The sequence below is a fragment of the Heloderma suspectum genome, chromosome 2 (assembly GCF_057233095.1).
Source record: "Heloderma suspectum isolate Gila_16-S chromosome 2, 16-S_ref, whole genome shotgun sequence".
Classification (NCBI taxonomy): Eukaryota; Metazoa; Chordata; class Lepidosauria; order Squamata; family Helodermatidae; genus Heloderma; species Heloderma suspectum.
In genome coordinates this window covers 221,261,798-221,281,094 of record NC_139459.1, presented here as the reverse complement: position 1 = coordinate 221,281,094, position 19,297 = coordinate 221,261,798, and the positions used below count along the sequence as shown (strand labels likewise).

Below are 19,297 nucleotides of genomic sequence, written 5' to 3'. Positions count from 1 at the left end.
ATAAACCTATTATCTTTGAGTTTGTCCAATCCTTTCAAAGATTGTCTAAACTAAAATACTGCTAGATACTTATTTGTGAACCATCAAATCCTGGCAACTCTTTGACTCTAGCAGCTTAATTATTCCATTGGCAAGAGAACTTCAGTTTTATTATTTTCTGAAAGTTACTCTACTTACCTGAACAGGCCTTCCCCTGTTTGTGTGGTGGGAATAGCATGAATGCTTCTACAACAACTGACCAGTACCAGCTCTAGCAGTGTGTCTTAAAAATCATACACCCTACTGCCTGAATGCCTTTTCACTTGGGGCAGGTTTCTGAAAACTTTCTTAGTACTGAAAACATGGATTTATATGATGTACGTGGTTGTATAAAAAACTTGGGGCTGTACGCCAGGTCTACTATATTCAAGGTTTTCGTGGTATTACTGGGTCTCAAGGTATTTGTGGTAATAGAGGCAGCTAGGAAAAAGAATGAAGTCTGAGCAAGCTGCCAGTTTCTGCTAGTTATATTAATAGTTATAGATGAAGGCCATACTACTGCACTGATAAATATCCACCTCCGCCCCCTTTTTAGGCATATACAGCTTACCTCACAGGTATGCTCCGCTTTGAGCACCAGGAATGGAAGGCAGCGATGGAGGCTTTTAACAAATGCAAGTGAGTTTGGTCTTCCTGTTATCTCAAGTGTTAATAACCTGTCATACCAATTCTGATGCAATCCTACTTACACCTATGAGTTTTTCTATACAAATTCTTCTAGATGTTCCAGTTTTTATATATATTTCTTGATAAATTTTAAACCCAGATTAGTTGTTGTACAGTTGATCAGCATATAATGAAGTTAAAAGGATTTCCTAAAAACTGTTTAGCACTGTAACAATAATTCTTCCACCATCCCCCCCCCCCCCAAGGGGCAGGGGGGACAGCTTACACTGTTGTAAAAAAGACTGAATATTTTTTACCTTTCTGCTATAGAACCATATATGAAAAGCTGGCTAGTGCTTTCACAGAGGAGCAGGCTATATTATATAATCAGCGAGTGGAGGAGATCTCTCCCAACATTCGTTATTGTGCCTATAATATTGGTAAGTAAATCAAGAGAAAAAATATGAAAGAGTGACAGTAATATTTACACTAGTTAAGTCCCCAGGCTATGTTATATAATCAGCGAGTGGAGGAGATCTCTCCCAACATTCGTTATTGTGCCTATAATATTGGTAAGTAAATCAAGAGAAAAAATATGAAAGAGTGGCAGTAATATTTACACTAGTTAAGGCCCCAGTGAAATGAGACAGTAAAGTAATGGATACTGAGTACACCTGCATATTGCAGTTTGGAGTCCAGAGTATTACTCAATGTGATGGTCTCCACTTGAAACAGTTCTAGGTGTCACAACTTCCAAGAAGAAACTGCAAGAGAATGCTAAAAGCTGAGGAAACAATGGTCAAGATGGGACTTTAATGGTCATGAAGTGGATCTAGCGCCTTCCTTTCTTTTTCCTGCCCTGCTTAGCCCCGGTTCTCCCCTCCCAACTTTCCCATAACTTTCCCAATCTTGTAAAAAAAACAATATACGTACACATTTGACCAAAAACCAGTCATTTCTATAAAGGCCATAGTACATATGATCTGTAGCTTTCCACTGATTACTGTTTTCTCTCTCCCTCTCTCTTTTTTATTTTACAAAATGAAGCTGCAGAGGCTGCTGTCTTCACGTGGGGCTTCTTAACCCTTTTCCCTCCAGAATTTTTTTCTGCCCATTTTTTCTACTCCTGGTGCGTTCTTCCCATGGGAATAGTCATATCTTTTCCGCTGCAGAGGGAAAAGCAGGCAGCTTTTAATAGAAAAGGGTTAAGAAGCTCTCCCCCACATTCTGGTCTTCCACTGCAGATGAAAGCTATTTGTGACTGAATAGAATCATAGAATCCTAGGGTTGGAAAGGGCCTACAAGACCATCGAGCCCAACCCCCTTTTCAGTGCAGGAAGCCAGATTCCCAAGCAGTCTCCCATCCAAGTACTAACCAGGATTGACCCTGCTTAGCTTCCAAGATCAGATGAGATCAGGCACATCCAGCACAATTGCTTGGCCCTAAGAACTAAGATTTGTTTCTGGTTTGTTGAGTATATCATTTGGGTATCTTTGACATACAGCATAGCAAACTAGGAAGCTGCCTTATACTGATTCAGACCATTGGTCCCTCTAGCCCAGTATTGTTGACACTGACTGGCATCAGCTGTCCAGGGTTTCAGGGAGGATTCCTTCTTATCCCTACCTGGAGGTGTTGGGGGTTGAACCTGGGACCTTTTGCATGCAAAGCAGGGTCTCTACCATGGAGCTACAGTCCAATCCACGATCACCCTCTCTCTTTTCTGTGTGGGCTACAAATAGCAAGTAGCTGCAGATTTGCCTTTATTTGCCCCTTGTTTCAATTGCAAACTTTTTAATTCTGACAGCTTATTAGTTTTCTGATGTGTATGAATATTCAGGATGCAAACTAACTTTGTGCTCCCGATGTTCTTACATTTACTTTGCAGTCAAGTGGTTTCTTGAAGCTTTGCAACAGATTTTCATTATGTATCAAGCTATTGTACTACATCATGTACGAACTGTATTTTGTCATTTGTTTCGTAGGTGACCAGTCTGCTATTAGTGAACTAATGCAAATGAGGTTGAGATCTGGGGGGACTGAGGGGCTTCTTGCTGAAAAACTAGAGGTAATTGATTGTACCCTCTTACCACTTACAAGAAGTGCTACTGGTCATCATTTGTTTAATTTCTATGCCACTTTTCTTTTTTAGAAAGTCCAAAGCACGGTGCAAAAATTCACTTTCATGTGTGACTGCTTGTAAAAAATACTTTAAATATTTTGATTTTGAACTATTATCTGCCTTCAGGATAGGACAGAATACAAAAGAAAATCAAATACGTTATCACAACTTTGAAAATTAAACTGCCACATTTTATGCTATATCATGGTTCTTGCACCGAATAAGTGAGACGTATTGTGGAAAATGAAAGCTTCTATTCAAATTTCTAAATAATAACTTCTGTACGTTGCAGTCACTAATCACCCAAACTCGAGCAAAGCAGGCAGCCACTATGAGTGAGGTAGAATGGCGGGGAAGATCGGTGCCAGTGAAGATTGACAAAGTGAGGATCTTCCTACTGGGGCTGGCAGACACAGAAGCAGCTATCGCTCAAGTAAGTAGAAAATCCCTGTACTCTGTTACTTTGTTATTTTTACTGTAATCAAGGCCCTATATTATTGTGTGTGGTTAAGTAGCTGTACCTTACCCTCTCCTATTACAAAAAAAGGGGGGGCGGGGGAGAAAGATTTACACACAGAAAAAGTTGTGTAATAGAGCTGTGTGATCAATAGGTAGTGTAGTAGCTCATAGAAATGTAAAATGTCTGGAAATTTTGAAGCCATGGGGGAAAGGGCGGGGGGTGGAGTCAGGAAACAACAGGCATTGGGGGGAAATTAAAAAAAATACGCAATACTTTTTTTACTGCTCTTTACAGATCTAAAATCAGTTCATTACTTTAGGAACATAAAATGTATTCTGTATGACTTAGTTTGCTCATAAAATTATCAATAAAATGAAAAACATTTAACAGTAATTTGCAACTGTCTAAATAAACTTCAAAAGGGACCGCGGTGGCTTAGTGGTTAAGATGCTGAAGTGCAGACCGGAGGTCGGCAGGACAGCAGTTTGAGACCCGAGTACCACGTGACGGAGTGAGCTCCTGTCTTCAGTCCCAGCTCCTGCCAACCTAGCAGTTCGAAAGCAAGAAATTGCAAGTAGCTAAATAGGTACCGCTTCGGCGGGAAAGGTAACAGCGTTCCGTGCACCTCGGTGTTCAGCCATGCCGGCCACATGACCACGGAAGCATCTTCGGACGATGCTGGCTCTTCGACTTAGAAATGGAGATGAGAACTGCCCCCTAGAGCCAGACACGACTGGCTGGGGATACCCTTACCTTTACTAAATAAACTATACTTTAAAATTTAATATACCAGACATGATAATTTTATGAGCAAACAAAGTTATACATAATATATTTTAGGTTCCTATTATATATCTGACTGTAGGGAACTTAAGTAGTCCCTGAAACATCTGAATTGTCCTAGAAGCAGGAAGAGTTAGAGGCAGCGGAAGACTGGTGTACAGGATCTGTTCCTGCTTGTGAGGAATTGGTTGAGGTGGAATTTAGGGAAATCTGATCTGAAGGAAAAATTACTGAGAGCTTATTTAGCTGGGGAAGGCTCTCTTATCTGTTGGGAATGGTGACCAAGCATATTTAATTTAAGAATATTTAAGCAATCTCAGCCTATTTTTTGAAGAGACACATTTTATTCCCTTTTGTAAATATTTCATAAACATCTAAATTCTTGTTCATTTTGAAAAGTTGTTTCTAGTGGTGGTGTAAATCCTATGTCATAGGAACCAGGCTATAGGTATATATAGGTATAGAATATTTATTTTTTGGTGGTAGCAGTTTAAGGTTTTATAGCTGAGGTAGCATTCTCTTATGGACAGGTCTAACTGGGAACTTTATTAAATGGAATTTGGGGACCTGGCAGCCCCTACAGAGATGACTGAGCCTGTCAAAGTTCAGACAGTTAGGTCTAGTGACTTTTGTGCTAGCCACAGGTACAATTTGCTTTTTCCAAGAAAATCTGTCAAAACAAAGAGAGAGAGAGAGAGAGAGAGATTGCTTCCATATACGTGCATGGAATTTGGGAACCTGGCAGCCCCAGGTAGTCACCCTATAGAGGTGACTGAGCCTGCCAAAGTTCAGACAGTTAGGTCAAGTGGCTTTTGCGCTAGCCATGGATAAAGTTTCCTTTTCTCAGAGTCTAAAACAAAAAGTAAAAACTGTCAAGTCACCCAGGGGATTAGAGATCCTAATCAGAAGGTGTCTAAGGTGACCATTAGGAGGTCACTATCCCCAATTTCTGGTGTAGGTTTTTCTTGAGGTGCAAAAAAACCTCTCTCTTTTCTTTTCTGCTCTTACATGCCCACTGCTGGGAGCTTGCCTGCAATGAAATTTTGAAGAGGGAGAAGGAAGGGAAGAAAGAGCTCCATGTGAAATACTGGTATTTCACACAGCATCTGTTTTTACTGCCCCAAACTGGAACCTTTGGATTCTGCAGAAGTTTAGTAGCTTCAGTACAGCAAAGGATCCAATCAGCCTCCACAAACCTCTTTCTCCCCCTCCACTTTAATTTCTCCTAAATAGCTGTAGGACTCAAATAATCCCAAAGGGAGAGTTAGGACTATGTGGCGTCATGATCAAGAAACTGCTGGGGCTTTTAAATAGGTTCTACAGTTTTAAAAAAGCAAGAAAAAGCCCTCAGCCACCTCACCTCATACAGTTCATTTAAGTATGTGCAATCCTGCAAACCCTGCACAGCCTCCTGAATTCCTCTGAAGTACTATTTCTCTGAAAGGAGCCACTTGGCTTAGGGAATTCTCCCCCCACCCCGCATTTCCAGTCACCATTCTTCTTTTCTTCTTCCCTCCCCTCCCCTATCCTGTTCTTTCTTTCTTTCTCTTCTTTATTCCACCCAGAGCATATCTTGGGGAATTCTTAAAGGGAATTCTCTTCAGTGGGTAAGATAAGTTCTGAACTGTATTTGACTTTTTACAAACAGACAAGAGGGTTGGGTTTTGTCCTTCTCACTCAAGTCTTTGAGAAGAGTGGGTTCACATGGCTGCAGAGAAACAAATCTGGGGCTGTTTTGTTTGTCAGTTGCTGTTATCCAGCAATAGGAAGGGCTGCGGCTCAGTGGCACAGTACATGCTTGGCATGCAGAAGGTCCCAGGTTCAATCCCCAGCATCTCCAGGCAGGGCTACGAAAGAATCCTGCCTGAAACTTTGGAGAGCTGCTGCCGCCAGTCAGTGTGAACAATTCTGGGCTAGATGGACCCAGGGTCTGACTCAATATAAGGCTGCTTCCTATGTTCTTATGAACAGAAAGCTTTAATTAAAAAATAGGAGTTTGCGGTTTGTTCTTTAAGTGGAGGGGAGATAAATATTGCTAATTTATGCAATCCTATGTATTCCTACTCAGAAGTTCCATTATGTTTAATGAGGCTTACCCTCAGAAAAGTGTGCATAGGATTCCAGCACAAGTTACTTTTGCAGGGAAGTTTGCACCTTGAAGTTCTGCATGTTTACTCGGAAATAAGTCTTGAGTTGTGAGCATGGTACTGCAAGCTTAATACAGCGCCTACCCAATTCCTTAACTACTTAATACAGTGCCTACCAAATGAATTGACTACCCTTTCAGCTCAGTCCTATGCATGTTTTGTCATTTGTGGGTTTGGGTTTTTTTTGCATGAACTCTAACTTAAGTGGTGAGGGCAAGGCACTTAGTACACGCTCAGGGTTTCTCCATAACTTAGCCCTAGTTTTGAAAACAGACTTACTGGCTGAATCCTGGTGAAGTCTTGGCACAAATGAAGTTATGGGGAGGAAGATACAATGAGAGCTTGTGCATAACAAGGAGGAGGTAGAGAGGAGTTGCACAAAACAAGACATCTGTTTTTATGAAGAGTTCCTGGAGGGTGGTAGGATGAGGAGGGGTGGTTGCATAGAGGGGAATAGAATTGGTAGGGGGAGAATGTAAGTGCTCAGTGGTGAAAGAAAAACATTCTGCACATGCTCAGAAGCACTTTATATTTAAGAACATAAGAAGAGCCATGCTGCATCAGACCAAAGTCCATCTAGTCCAGCATTCTGTTTGCACAGTGGCCAACCAGATGCCCATAGCAAACCCACAAGCAGGATATCAGTGCAATAGCACTTTCCCATCCATGTTCCCCTGCTGCTAATATTGGTGAAATGTAAATAAATTCTAGTAATTCTAAATTAGAATGCATGTATATCCTTCAGAAACTTTGCAGGTTTCTTGCCTGGGGGACAACTCTAATGACCTGTGCATTTTCATACAAATTTACCCAAAAACTATTGGGGAAGGGGTGAATGGCAGGGCAAGCAAATCACTCCCTCCCCCAAATTGGAGAGCTGCCTGTCCACATGGACGGCTACACCTATCCTTCTGAAACTTTGCTGGTTTCTTACATAGGGACAACTCTAGGCTGTCTGTAATTTTCAGAACAGTGGTTCACAAGGAACATAGGGAGATAAGTATGTCCTCTTTTGGAGACCTCAAAATGTCAAGGCCACCCTTGCACAAAAACCCTTGTGGCTAGCATTCTGAAATTTGGCAGACATGATCTCTAATGGGGCAATGAATCCTGGAATTTTTATCCAATTCTTCCAAGGAATTAAAATGTTATTGGAAGTTCCCTTTAAAAGAAAATCAAAATATAAACCCTGCATCTATTTTTCTGACACTGGGCATGTGTAATTCCCTTCTAGGGGGCTACTATGCCTGAAATTATCATCCAGTTCTGAACAAGAGAAAAAGGTTAGTTTTTTTCTAATTTCCCATGGTAGTCAACAGGAAGCATAAAGACTCATTTTTTCCAAACCTTGACTCTGGTTTGGTGCTGAGCTGAAGTGGTCCTACTACAAATTGGCCCGAGCAGAAGAGGGATGTTTTCCAAAACACTGAATTGGGGTCTGAGTTGAAGTGGAGTGGGGGGTCAGTGCACACTTCTTATGTATGTATGTAATCGTGCGCGCACACACACGCACACACATTTTAGACATGCGCTTAGACTCTTGTGTGTGTATATATATGTATGCAAATTTGTGTTATGGGCCTGTGCCACGGATCTTTCAAGAACCTAGCAATGCCCCTGCTCAAGCCTCAAAAATTTTTTAGGTGGGATAACCCAAACAATTCACCATCACGTGTGGGTGTAGTGGCAGGATAACCTACCAGGCTTCTCCCATATGTGGGCTTTAGAATTACATACATTGACTGCTATAGTATCTAACCAAAACAAGCCCAGAAGCACAAGATACTATAGAACAAAACCCAAACTGTTAAGAATGCAAATTTTCTTCATACGTTAAGATATTGTGTCTTCAGTTGCATGTTGGGAAACTGAGCATGACTTGGAGGATCCCTAAATATATATCTGTAAAAGGTACTTTCGTGCAAACATTTTAATAAAAATGGAAGAAATAAATATGTTGGGAATCTTTACAGAGAGGAATAAAATCATTTTCTCTCATGGCTTCAAAATTTCCAGAAATCATACCTCTCTAGTCTCACATAAAAGTTTTCCTATTACACAGAAATCATTTGAGGGAGTAAAGACCAGATAGACATATATGAAAACCTTGTTGTAAACATTTTATTCATCCTTTTAGAAGAAAATATTTCCTCACCCAAAATTGTTCAGTTTTTCATTAAAAAATATTAGCGGTCCTTGTAGGGAAAATGTTTTTTTTCCAGGCTTTCACATTTCTAGTACCTCATGACTGGCCAGTGTTTTGGCTTAATCTTGGCCAAAAACAATCTAGGAGGATTTAAGAGGTGTGAATTTTCTGACAAACAATTGTCATGATCAGGTAGACAGCCAGTTCAGTAAGGCTGAATATCCCTTGGGTGGCTCCTATAATGGTTAGCCCATGGTTGGATACACATGCGTGTGGACAGTGGTATATAAATTTTGGCTTGGTTTACTAACCAAGCCCATTATTTGTGGTCACCATAAATCCCTGCTTTCCCACAATTCTTTAGCTTGCACAGAGAACTCAGAGAAAGGAGAAGGTGTTTGACCTTATACTGGGCTTATGCAGAAGGTGCAAGCAGCACATTGCTGCTTCTGCTGCTTCCTCCTGCAAAAGTCCAGTTGGATAAGCTTTTTCCTTTTTTCTGCATAAATAGGGGAGGGGAGGACAAAAGTGAGATGGCTTTTTTGAGAAGCACCAGAAGTGTGTCACGGTTGCTGCTGCCTCCAAACACGCAAAAATAACCGCCACCAGCACCACCTCTGTCTGTCTGTCTGTCTGTCTCTCACACACACACGCGCACGTGTGCACTTTCCATAGATTAAGTGATTGTTTCTTTACCTTTCTTTTGGGATTTTGCAGGACTGCTGCTGCCTTCTGCAAAAGCCAGGTTGCAAGGTAGAAGACACCTCTCTCTTTCTCTCATTCTCTGTGGAAGGAAAAAGAAGTGGTTTTGCTCCTGTGAGTTGGGCTTTTGGAGAAATGGCCAGCAACTTCCTGCTGCCTCCTGCAAAAACTGAACAGGAAGGGAAGGGGACCGCCCTGCTCTGTGGGGGAAGAAAGGGGGTATAGTTTTATTTCCCTTCCCATTGGGTTTTTGTTGGCAGCAGCAGCAAGGGACTGTTGGTGTTTTTTGCAAAGGCCCAAGTTACATGGGACAGAGCACCTTTCCTTCCCAAAGAAAAGGCCTTTGGTGGAAGCACAGGGGTGTTTGCCAGATTTTTTGCGGGGCGGGGCACTTGTGGCTGGCAAAGAGGTGTGGGTTTATGGAATCGTTTATTAGGATGGTTTTTTGGAATGGGTCAGACGTGGCCTTGTTCAAAGATAATCCCATGAGCTGAAGCCGGGTTTAACAAACATCAGTTCTCAAAGTTGTTTTTGAGCAACAACGGTTTCAAAAGTTGGCCCTGCAGAGATAGAGACCATTATGAAGAAAGAGTATTTGAAATCCTGAAAGCAGATAATGTAAACCTTTAAATCCCATAATTAAAACAGTTATCAGTGCTTCTGATTCAAGCATTTTAAATTACCTAATACAATCCTTCTTCCTCTTCAAGTCCATTATACCCTCAATTCTGTATAAGTACCTTAATGCTGATATTTAGCTCTATAATTGTTGGAATTTATTTGACGTCTTTTCAGTTGCAGTGCTTATCTGTGTGTAGTTATGTTTAACATGATGTGATAAGTCAAGACATACTATACGACATAATCTAAAATTTTACTAATTTCCACCTTCTCCACAAGGTAGTCCTAAAGCTCTGTTCTCTGTCTGAGAGCCAGCATGGTGTAGTGGCTAGACTGTTGGACTGGGAGATCCGGGTTCTAGTCTCCACTCGGCCATGGAAGCTCACTGGGTGCCTTTGGGCCAGTCACAGACTCTCAGCCCAACCTACCTCACAGGGTTGTTGTTGTGAGGATAAAATGGAGAGGAGGAGGAGGAGAATGCAAGCCACCTTGGGTTCCTTGCAAGAGGAAAAAAGGCAGGGTATAAATGAAATAAATAAATATCTGGCCTTTTCTTACTTCATCGCTCTTCTAGTTGGTTTCCCCTTTACATGTCTGAAGTTGAAATGTTCTCATGGGTGTGGTTGAGAATGTTGTCAAACATGTCTGGCCTGTCTCTGTGGTGATTCAAATTTCTAGAAAATGTCTTATTTTTAAGGTCTTTTATATATCTGAAGAGAAAGGAGCATATTTGTGAAGTTTATTAATCCGATTAACATTGGAAGCGTGGGCATTTAAAACTGCTATTATCAAACATATCCTAAAACTATGTTTCTCACACTCTAAGGTGTGTTTGTATTTGTTTTTGAAGGGCTATTGAAGCTCATGGAAATGCTGAGTCTAACAATGCAATCCAGAAGCCATTGATCTTAAGCATAGCAGTCAGACCAGGTTCTGTGCATTGGGGAAAGGCTAAAGCATCCCTGGGGCCAATCTGACTTGTAACATTGCTAGATTTGGGACTGGGAAGCAACCAAACAGTCTGCGCAAAATGTATCCACTGACATGAAGCTGAGGCCCAAATCCACCAGCCATCACAGCCATATTCTAGTCCCTCATGCTCCAGAGAAAGTGGAGAAGGGGGAAACCCTAGATCAGGAATGGGCAACTTCCAGGGGTTGGGGGGCCACACCCATTAACCTGCTATCTGGCATGGCAGCAGCAAGGAAAAATTGCCTCTTTTTGAAAAGCCAAAAGCAGCTGTTTGCTGCCGAAATTCAGCAGTGTGGTGACAGCAAAAATGAGCTGTTTCAAGCAAAATATGCCTTTTTGCTACTGCTGCTATTCTGCCAAATTCTGACAGCAAACTGCTACTTTTGGCTTTTAAAAGGAGACTATATTTCTGCGAGCGCTGGACCATAAGGAAGGCTGAGCGAAGGAAGATAGATGCTTTGGAACTGTGGTGTTGGAGGAAAATTCTGAGTGCCTTGGATTGCAAGAAGATCAAACCAGTCCATACTCCAGGAAATACAGCCAGACTGCTCACTGGAGGGAATGATATTAAAGGCAAAACTGAAGTACTTTGGCCACATAATTTATTCATTCATTCATTTCATTTCATTTCTATACCACCCAATAGCCGAAGCTCTCTGGGCGGTTCACAAAAATTAAAACCAAACAGCACACAATAAAACAATTTAAAATATATAGAACATTAAAACCACAATATAACAATACAACCACAATAAAACCTAGCAGCAGTGCAGGAGTTTAAAATACAGATTTAAAACAGCAAAGCTAAAAGTTTAGAAAGCTAAAATGCTAAAATGCCTGGGAAAATAAAAAGGTCTTCACCTGGCGCCGAAAGGAATACAATGTAGGTGCCAGACGAACCTCAATAGGGAGCTCATTCCAGAGCCGGGGTGCCACAACAGAAAAAGCCCTCCCCCTAGTAGCCACTCCTCCTAGTAGCCACATAATGAGAAGACAGGATACCCTGGAGAAGATGCTGATGCTAGGGAAAGTGGAAGGCAAAAGGAAGAGGGGCCGACCAAGGGCAAGATGGATGGATGATATTCTGGAGGCGACGGACTCGACCTTGGGGGAGCTGGGGGTGGTGACGGCTGAGAGGAAGCTCTGGCGTGGGCTGGTCCATGAAGTCATGAAGAGTCGGAAGCGACTGACCGAATAAACAACAACAATTTTTCTTCTAGCCATGCCACTGAATTTTGGCAGCAAATTCCTTAGCAGTGGGGGGGGGCACAAAAAAGGCCAGGAGGGGCCACGTCCACCCCACATCCCACGTGTTGCCCACCACTGCCCTATTATTATTGATGTTATTGTTATTACTCTTACTGCTATTATTAATTTTATTTGTACCCCACCTTTTAATTAAAAATGGCACTCAAGGCACCTTACAGAACCAATTAAAATTGATTAAAGCACTAAATCAAAATAGAACGAAAACCTTGCAATTACAGAAACAATATTATTAAGAACAGCACCCAACCCACCAGATCCACTTGTAGGTTAAAGGCTTTCTTAAATAAAGCAGTCTTTGCCTGCCGGCAGAAAGACTTTTCATTGATGGGTTCATATGGTATCAAGTTTAGGAAATAGCAACTAATAACCTGCTACAAATTTTTACAGATTATTCAGAAAGAATGATTGTGTCCATCTTTTTGCAGTGTTTTGAGCATAGTCACTGTGCCTTTCCCTAGTCTCAGGGATGTTAGCCATGAAGACAACTGTCCACAGTTTGTCAAATTGCAGCATACATTTCAGTAATATTTCACATGATACTGCATGACTGTAACACTGTTCGTGGTTGCAATTGTTAATGTGAGTTTTTACCCACTTTCTGATTTCAGAAAAAAGCAGTGGCCCAAGCAATTTTAAATATTTCTGTGCTCCCTGTTTATTTAGGCAGAAGAAGAAGAGACTAAAGAACGTTTGTTTGAGTCCTTACTGAGTGAGTGTCGAGATGCCATACAAGCTGTTCGAGAAGAACTGAAACCAGATCAGGTGAGCATGAAGTATTGTGCATTACCACATAACTGAGTCTGTTTGGAAGAAAATATCTTGTGAGAGGTTGCAGCTTCCCTCCAGCTTTGGTTTATGTATATCTGTTGTCTTTCCCCAAATAAATACAGCACAATTTTTTTCTCCTCCCTACAGAAGCAGCGGGATCACTCTTTGGAAGTGGATTCTGGGAAAGTCACTAATATTCAATACCTGCACAGGTAAGAGTTCTTCTGAAGACTAGACATTTTTTGTACTTTAGATCCAAGGTGCTCAGAATCAGGTTCTTCCACACAAATTCTAAGAAAATTTGACAGTCATCTCATTCTCCCACCTCCTTAGTCTATTCGCTGCTTATGGTGCATCCAAGTGGTTTTGAAATGGCTTTTAACAAAACAGACTGTTTAAATCATGCTTTGTAGTTACCTGACTTACATCAAGCTGTCCACTGCAATCAAGCGCAATGAGAGCATGGCAAAGGCTTTGCAGAAGGCACTGCTGCAGCAGCAGCAGCCAGAGGAGGATGGCAAGCGTACACCTCGGCCTCAGGACTTGATACGCCTTTATGATATCATCTTACAGGTAATAGTAATGAAGGGGAAGGTCTAGGTTTTCTGGTACCAGTTTTCTTAATTCTTTTCTAAGATGAGGTGCAGATCAATATTTGGAAGCAGAAGTGCTATAAAACTAGAAGGAGACCTTAATGTATTGTCTGGAAACAGAAGATCACATAATCCTCCATTGAGAACTCTGCAAAACCTGGAGTACTGCTTGAGGCCCTTTCCTGTTGGTTCATTCATCGCAAAGTACAGTCTTGCTGTGTTGCCTTTCCTGGGCCATAGAAAACTCTGGGTCGTGCCCTCTGCCCCAGCAGGTCATCATCCCAAGTATCTGGCCTTTGCTATTCCTGAGATTCAGACCTTGCACAAAAATATGGATTCATTGCATGGAAACTAATACACACACACCTTCACTTTTCTGTCTGAGCATTTACTACAGTTGCCACGTGGATAACTCTGGTAACTGCAGGTTATTCTCTGGACAGCAAATGGAAAGGGTGTTAACTTGTAAGAAGATTACAGCATTTAAAAGAGAACAGTGCTGTGAAACTCTGTTGGCTCCTGTCAGGGTGGAAACTGAGCCCAGAGAGCCTCAGAGCAGTTCAGATTCTGAGGAGGAACAGCTATCCGTGGGAGAGGGGCCAGCTCATCCCTCACAGGCTCAGCACCTGGCAGAGATTCCTCCTGCCAGCATTCCAGAGATAGATAGCGACCCGGGTAGTGAGGGAATGCGGGAGGGAGGCTTCTTAGACGCTCGACGCAGATGCAAAGCACGACGAGCGATGGAGGGTGCGGAAAGGAGGCGTAGCGCCCGTTTGGCACGCAAGCAACGGCTGCCTCCCATGGACCCAAGGGAAAGAGGGAGGATCTCTCCCTAGCCCATAAGTTCTGGGTCTTCAAGTGACTCTCTTTCAAACAGGAATCAACTGACTATTTGAAGCTTAGGCTACCCTGCTGTTCCTTGCTTTAGTCGCTGGTGATTAGCATCTGAAAGAGTCATTAAGTGGTAAAAGGATTAAAGCTTTGAAAAGAAATCCTTTCGTCTGTGTCTTGAGTTGGCTATTGGAATCTACTGGGAGAAGCCGCCAGAGCACTCCTGACAGCTCCTGTATTCAGTCATTTAATATATGGATAGTTCTTCCTGACATGTGACTCTCACTTGATCATCATTGTCATAATAAAATAAGAAGTAACTTTCAGTAAAGTATACTTTTATTTATGAACTACTAGATGATCAGATTTACATGCAAATACTGGTTCTTTTTCCTTTTGTGTTAATTCTCATTTTGATCACTCTGAAGAATCTGGCAGAGTTGCCGCAACTTCCTGGCCTAGAAGAAGATAAAAGCTACCTAAAGGAGATCGGAATAAAGACATTGGTGTATAAGGCTTACAGGTAATTCTCAAGCAAAGAACAAGGTTATTTGATTGGCTGGGGGTAAGCTGAAGGATAGTCTACGCACAGCTAACTTTTTAATACAATGGTTTGGATCTAAAGAACCATTAGTGGAAGAAGAAATGTTAGCACTGTTCCATGAATTCATATGTAAGCACTAGCAGAAGGCTTCTTGCAGTGCCTCAGATTTCACTGCAGTATGAGACAGTAAGGAAGATACAGGCTATAGCAAATATATTCTAGAGGGCCATAAAAAGGTCTTGCAACAAAACTTATGCAGATGAAAGAACGTTGGATTTTGGATCAGTTGTCTCATGCAGCGCTTTCTTGGTAAGTCAGAAACAGTGCTTCTATGCGTGGAAGAGGCTTTGCTAGCAGAAGGGCACCCCTGGATCTAAGCCAGTTAAACTGAGAACTGAGTGGATTGCAGAACATTTGAGAAAACCCAGATAAACTGGGTAGTGATTACAGTATTGTATGAAACTTTCCAGCTGCATGCACAGATGTCATTTTTTATTAGATTATTTACAGCATTTTTACTCCACTCTTCAGCCAGAAAAGGCTCCAGAGTGGCTAACATAGATTAATAATAATATAGCCCCTGCCCTCAGGCTTACAATCTAAAAAACACAACATAAAAAGAAAAGTGATTAGGAGGGAGGAGGAAAAAAACAAAGCTCAGACACCGGTACTTCATTTCGAACTTACAGGTGTACTTTCTAGCAGAGAAGGGTGAAACAAGATCCCTGCAACTGTTCCTTCTCTGCCAGATGTATGGGGCTAGATTGGTCTCCCCTTTGCTGTGATGTTTATCCTCAGAGACAATCACACCATAATCAGTAATCATACCATCCACCTAGCCATCTTAGGGTATCATAATCACTTATTCCCCAGACAGTTTTGAGGGGAGGGAAATGGGACTCACTGGATGTGAAAAGTTCCAAAGGGGTTGCACCTACATCATGCTCTTGATGCTTCTACTATTGATTGAGCTCTCGTACAAACACAACCAATGTTGTCTTCCCATCCCACTAGGTGTTTTTTCATTGCACAGTCATATGTTCTGGTGAAAAAGTGGAGTGAAGCCCTGGTTTTGTATGATCGAGTTTTGAAATATGCCAATGAAGTCCAGACACAGGCTGGATCTTATAAAAACTGCTTAAAGGTATGAAGCTCATAGTTGGATATGGAGAAAGTTTCTGTTAGTATACATTTTAAAACTCGTATACATTTTAAAGTGGCTCTTCAATTGGCAAGGAGTAATACCGTCCTTAGCTCTTGTACAGTCTGTTTCTTTAGACATTATGATATGGTACACTAACGTAGCTATGGCTTCAAGAAACTTTGCTAGTGTTGCAGGAAATGTGCTTAATGTATGTGTATCAATGTGACTGCCAGATGCAGGATGGGATGTGTGTGCTGTAACGGCTACCATTGGGTGTATTCGTCCATGCTCAATAAAAGCTGTTCTGGGTTCTCCTCTGCCTCTTGAATCTTTTTTAGCATTAGTTGAAACTTGCTATGAAACATAGAATGTTGATACCTGGAAAATGTGTTTTGTATGATTTATCTGATATTATGTAGGAACTGCCTGATGTTCAAGAGCTGATCACCCAAGTGAATGCAGAAAAGTACTCCTTGCAAGCCGCTGCCATACTAGGTGAGTGGGGGCTTCCTTTTGTGTTCCAAGTGCGTACAACATAAAGACTAGGATGGCACCAGACATGGCATATCCTAGGACTCTCTTGGTGTCTTTGTACTGCATGCTTGTATTTATAGTGGCTTCACAACATTCCCGAGTGTGCTAGAGGCAGTGTCTGCCATCAGAACACACTGGAAGAAGACAGTAGTTTCATGGGGCTTTCCCCACTCTTTCATACAGTTATAGTGGTGATGCTTTTTGTTGTTGTACTCTGTCCCATTCTGAAAAGAAAAAGTAAATATTAGTAGTTGACCACTGGTGTATAGTAAAGGAAAAGTGTAGCACAGATCTGAAATGGGCATTTGTCTTTTTGAAAGACACAGTGAACATCTTAAGTTCAACTTCATTTTTGACACCTTCCCCCTCCTCCCCAAAGTCACTCCTTTGCCATGCTATGTTGCTTCTCCATTCAAAAATATAGCCCTTCTTCCCTGCCCCCGCAACAAAATGCTGGTTTATGCTCTGCCATCTCTTGCCTTGACTGCGGCAACTTTCTGTTCTCTGGTCTCTTTCACTGTCACATCTCAGCCCCCTTCACTCTATCCAGAATTTTGCCACCAAAATCATTCAGTTTTGGTACCACTTATAACAGTAAGATACCTTGTCTTAAATACTTAGGCTGGCTTCCTTTACACTCCCCTCCATGGCCTTAACTATGTCTAGGCATATGTCTCAGTTCTCAGTCCTGATATATCACTGCCTGTGACCTTCACTTCTTCAGCTTCCCCACCCTTAGATCTTCAGGTCTCCTGCTTGCTCAAATGACTTTGTGCTTTAGTGCTTGCTGCCCCTCCTCTTCCTTAAAAAAACTACCTTTTATTTGGATCCTTTGTCACAATCCCATAGTCCATCCCTTACTGTAGCAAAGCCTAAATATGAGTGCATGGAGCATACCTTCTACCTCTGCCTTTGTTTCCTCCCCTGTGTAACATTGTAGACTGTAAGCTCTTCTGGGCAGGTACGTATCTTTTGTTACTCTGTGAAATGGTACACTGATGACACAATATAAATAAATAACAAAGGGCAACCATATATGTAAATTGGAATCACCCGCCACCCTACTTACCTGTATTTTGAAGGGAACTGTGCCTTATGCACTTTTGTATTTGTGAATGACTTCCAGAGTACAAAATACACAGTGTACTGTGTGAAGCAGCCTTACTTTCCTCTGGTTCCCGTGAAGTTAGTTTCATTGCTAATAGCTGCATTTTCCTAAAACATTCCTATGTTTTACTTTTAGATGCGGGTGACAGCCATGAGACTGAGTCCCCATCCCAAGTGAAAGATGGCAAGGTAAGACAGTTTTGGTACATAGTGACATGGAAAACATATGATTTCAAAATGGTCAACAAAGAATTCTGTTTTCTTCTCCAAATGTTTCAGTCTGTAAATACGTATTTTTAGCTATGCAAACCACACAAATGCTCGCAAAAATGATTGTCCCGAATTGGTTTACAAAGGAATTTTGCAGATTATGACATGAATGAATCAGAATGGTGAAGCAACAGATAAGAAGCTCAGGAATCATGGGAAATCAAGAGCGGGGGTGGGGGTGCAGTGAGGAGAAATGGAATTTTGTTGCATCTCTCTCCAGAATTCCTCCTACTAAAATTCCACTGCCTTGCTTTTAAGAAGTTGTAAAGAAATAGGAATAGAAATTATTTTAAGTGGAGGTTTGGAAAATTTCTTAGGCATTAGATACCTGAATTCTACATACTTGGAGATTTGGAAAATTCCCTAGGCATTAGTCTGTGCATTGATATAAAAGGCAATTACAAGTAGGAAATCTTACAACTGAAGTGCTCTTTGGTGATAAAAATTTCTTAGTAGCCAAGAAGAAGTCTAAACACTAATCATGTTTGTGCAACTCTATTTACATTTGTCTGTTTTTTTGAGGTATCACCTTTCTTGTATACGCACATATTATAGAGGGTTTTTACAGTTTAAACTAGTTTGCTCTTCTGTCCCTGTGGAGGAGGTATCACTGGGACAGGTTTAGGAGGAGGTTGTGAGGCTTTCATGGCAGTTCATCTGGAATCTCCATGATTAGTGTGCCTGCCTTATTGCCTTGGAAATATTACCTACTAAGTTGGAGCTTGGGGGACTTGATGAGGCACAAGGGGCTTCTGCCAATCATGTGTAATGCTGCCTGGGCATTAGTCTAAACTCTTAGGTAGCCACTCTTGTTTCAGCTAATCTAATCTTGGTGTTTGTTTCTTTTTATATCAAGCCACTTTCTGAACGGTTCGAGACTTTCTGTCTGGATCCTTCTCTTGTCAGCAAGCAAGCCAGTCTGGTGCATTTCCCTCCAGAATTCCAACCAATACCATGCAAGCCTTTGTTCTTTGACCTGGCTCTCAATCATGTCACTTTCCCACCCCTGGAGGACAAAGTGGAGCAGAAAGCAAAGAGTGGTCTTACAGGATATATCAAGGGCATCTTTGGATTCCGGAGTTAACCAGGGCCGTTCTCGAGGAGAGTACTTCTCTTCCTGTATTGTGGAAAAGCTCCAGCAGGTTCAGACCTTAACTGCTTGTGTCTAAAATCCACATGGGAGGTTTTTAAAAATATTTTCCCAGTATTCTGTCTCTGTCTATACACCTGGTTCATTAGAAACTTTTCTCCCTGAGAACATGTATAATATGGCCTGTCTCTAAGAACATCTCAAACTGAGGGAAAGAGCTGGAGACTCAAACCACTTTCACCCAGGAGCAATACCCACTTTGCATGGGCTAGGTATATCTTCATTTCTTTTGATGGCTGACACTAAATTTAATTTTTAAAAAGCTAGCCCAGTCCTCTGGACAGTATAGAGCAGAGAAAAACCAAAGGCGCATATCTCTCTCTCTCTCTCTCTCTCTCTCTCTCTATATATATATATATATATATATATATCTGTATATATCTAGATAGATAGATAGATAGATAGATAGATAGATAGATAGATAGATAGATATCTCCATATCCAGGACTGGACTACCTAAGAATGTATGAAAACCCAAAGTTGACTAG

General features: G+C 41.6%; 1 protein-coding gene across 1 annotated transcript in view; it reads left to right on the top strand.

The window, feature by feature from the left end:
* Positions 1–18,865, top strand: part of SRP68 (signal recognition particle 68) — a 28,112-nt gene extending 9,247 nt beyond the window's left edge. Inside the window, exons 5-16 of the mRNA XM_084838158.1 lie at positions 575–657; positions 976–1,085; positions 2,632–2,714; positions 3,061–3,201; positions 12,532–12,630; positions 12,784–12,848; positions 13,050–13,209; positions 14,489–14,583; positions 15,619–15,748; positions 16,168–16,243; positions 17,526–17,578; positions 18,516–18,865. Of these exons, the coding sequence (XP_084694284.1) occupies positions 575–657; positions 976–1,085; positions 2,632–2,714; positions 3,061–3,201; positions 12,532–12,630; positions 12,784–12,848; positions 13,050–13,209; positions 14,489–14,583; positions 15,619–15,748; positions 16,168–16,243; positions 17,526–17,578; positions 18,516–18,743 (1,323 nt within the window). The 3' untranslated portion in view covers positions 18,744–18,865. The remainder of the gene's footprint in view (positions 1–574; positions 658–975; positions 1,086–2,631; positions 2,715–3,060; positions 3,202–12,531; positions 12,631–12,783; positions 12,849–13,049; positions 13,210–14,488; positions 14,584–15,618; positions 15,749–16,167; positions 16,244–17,525; positions 17,579–18,515) is intronic.
* The last annotated feature ends 432 nt before the right edge of the window (positions 18,866–19,297 follow it).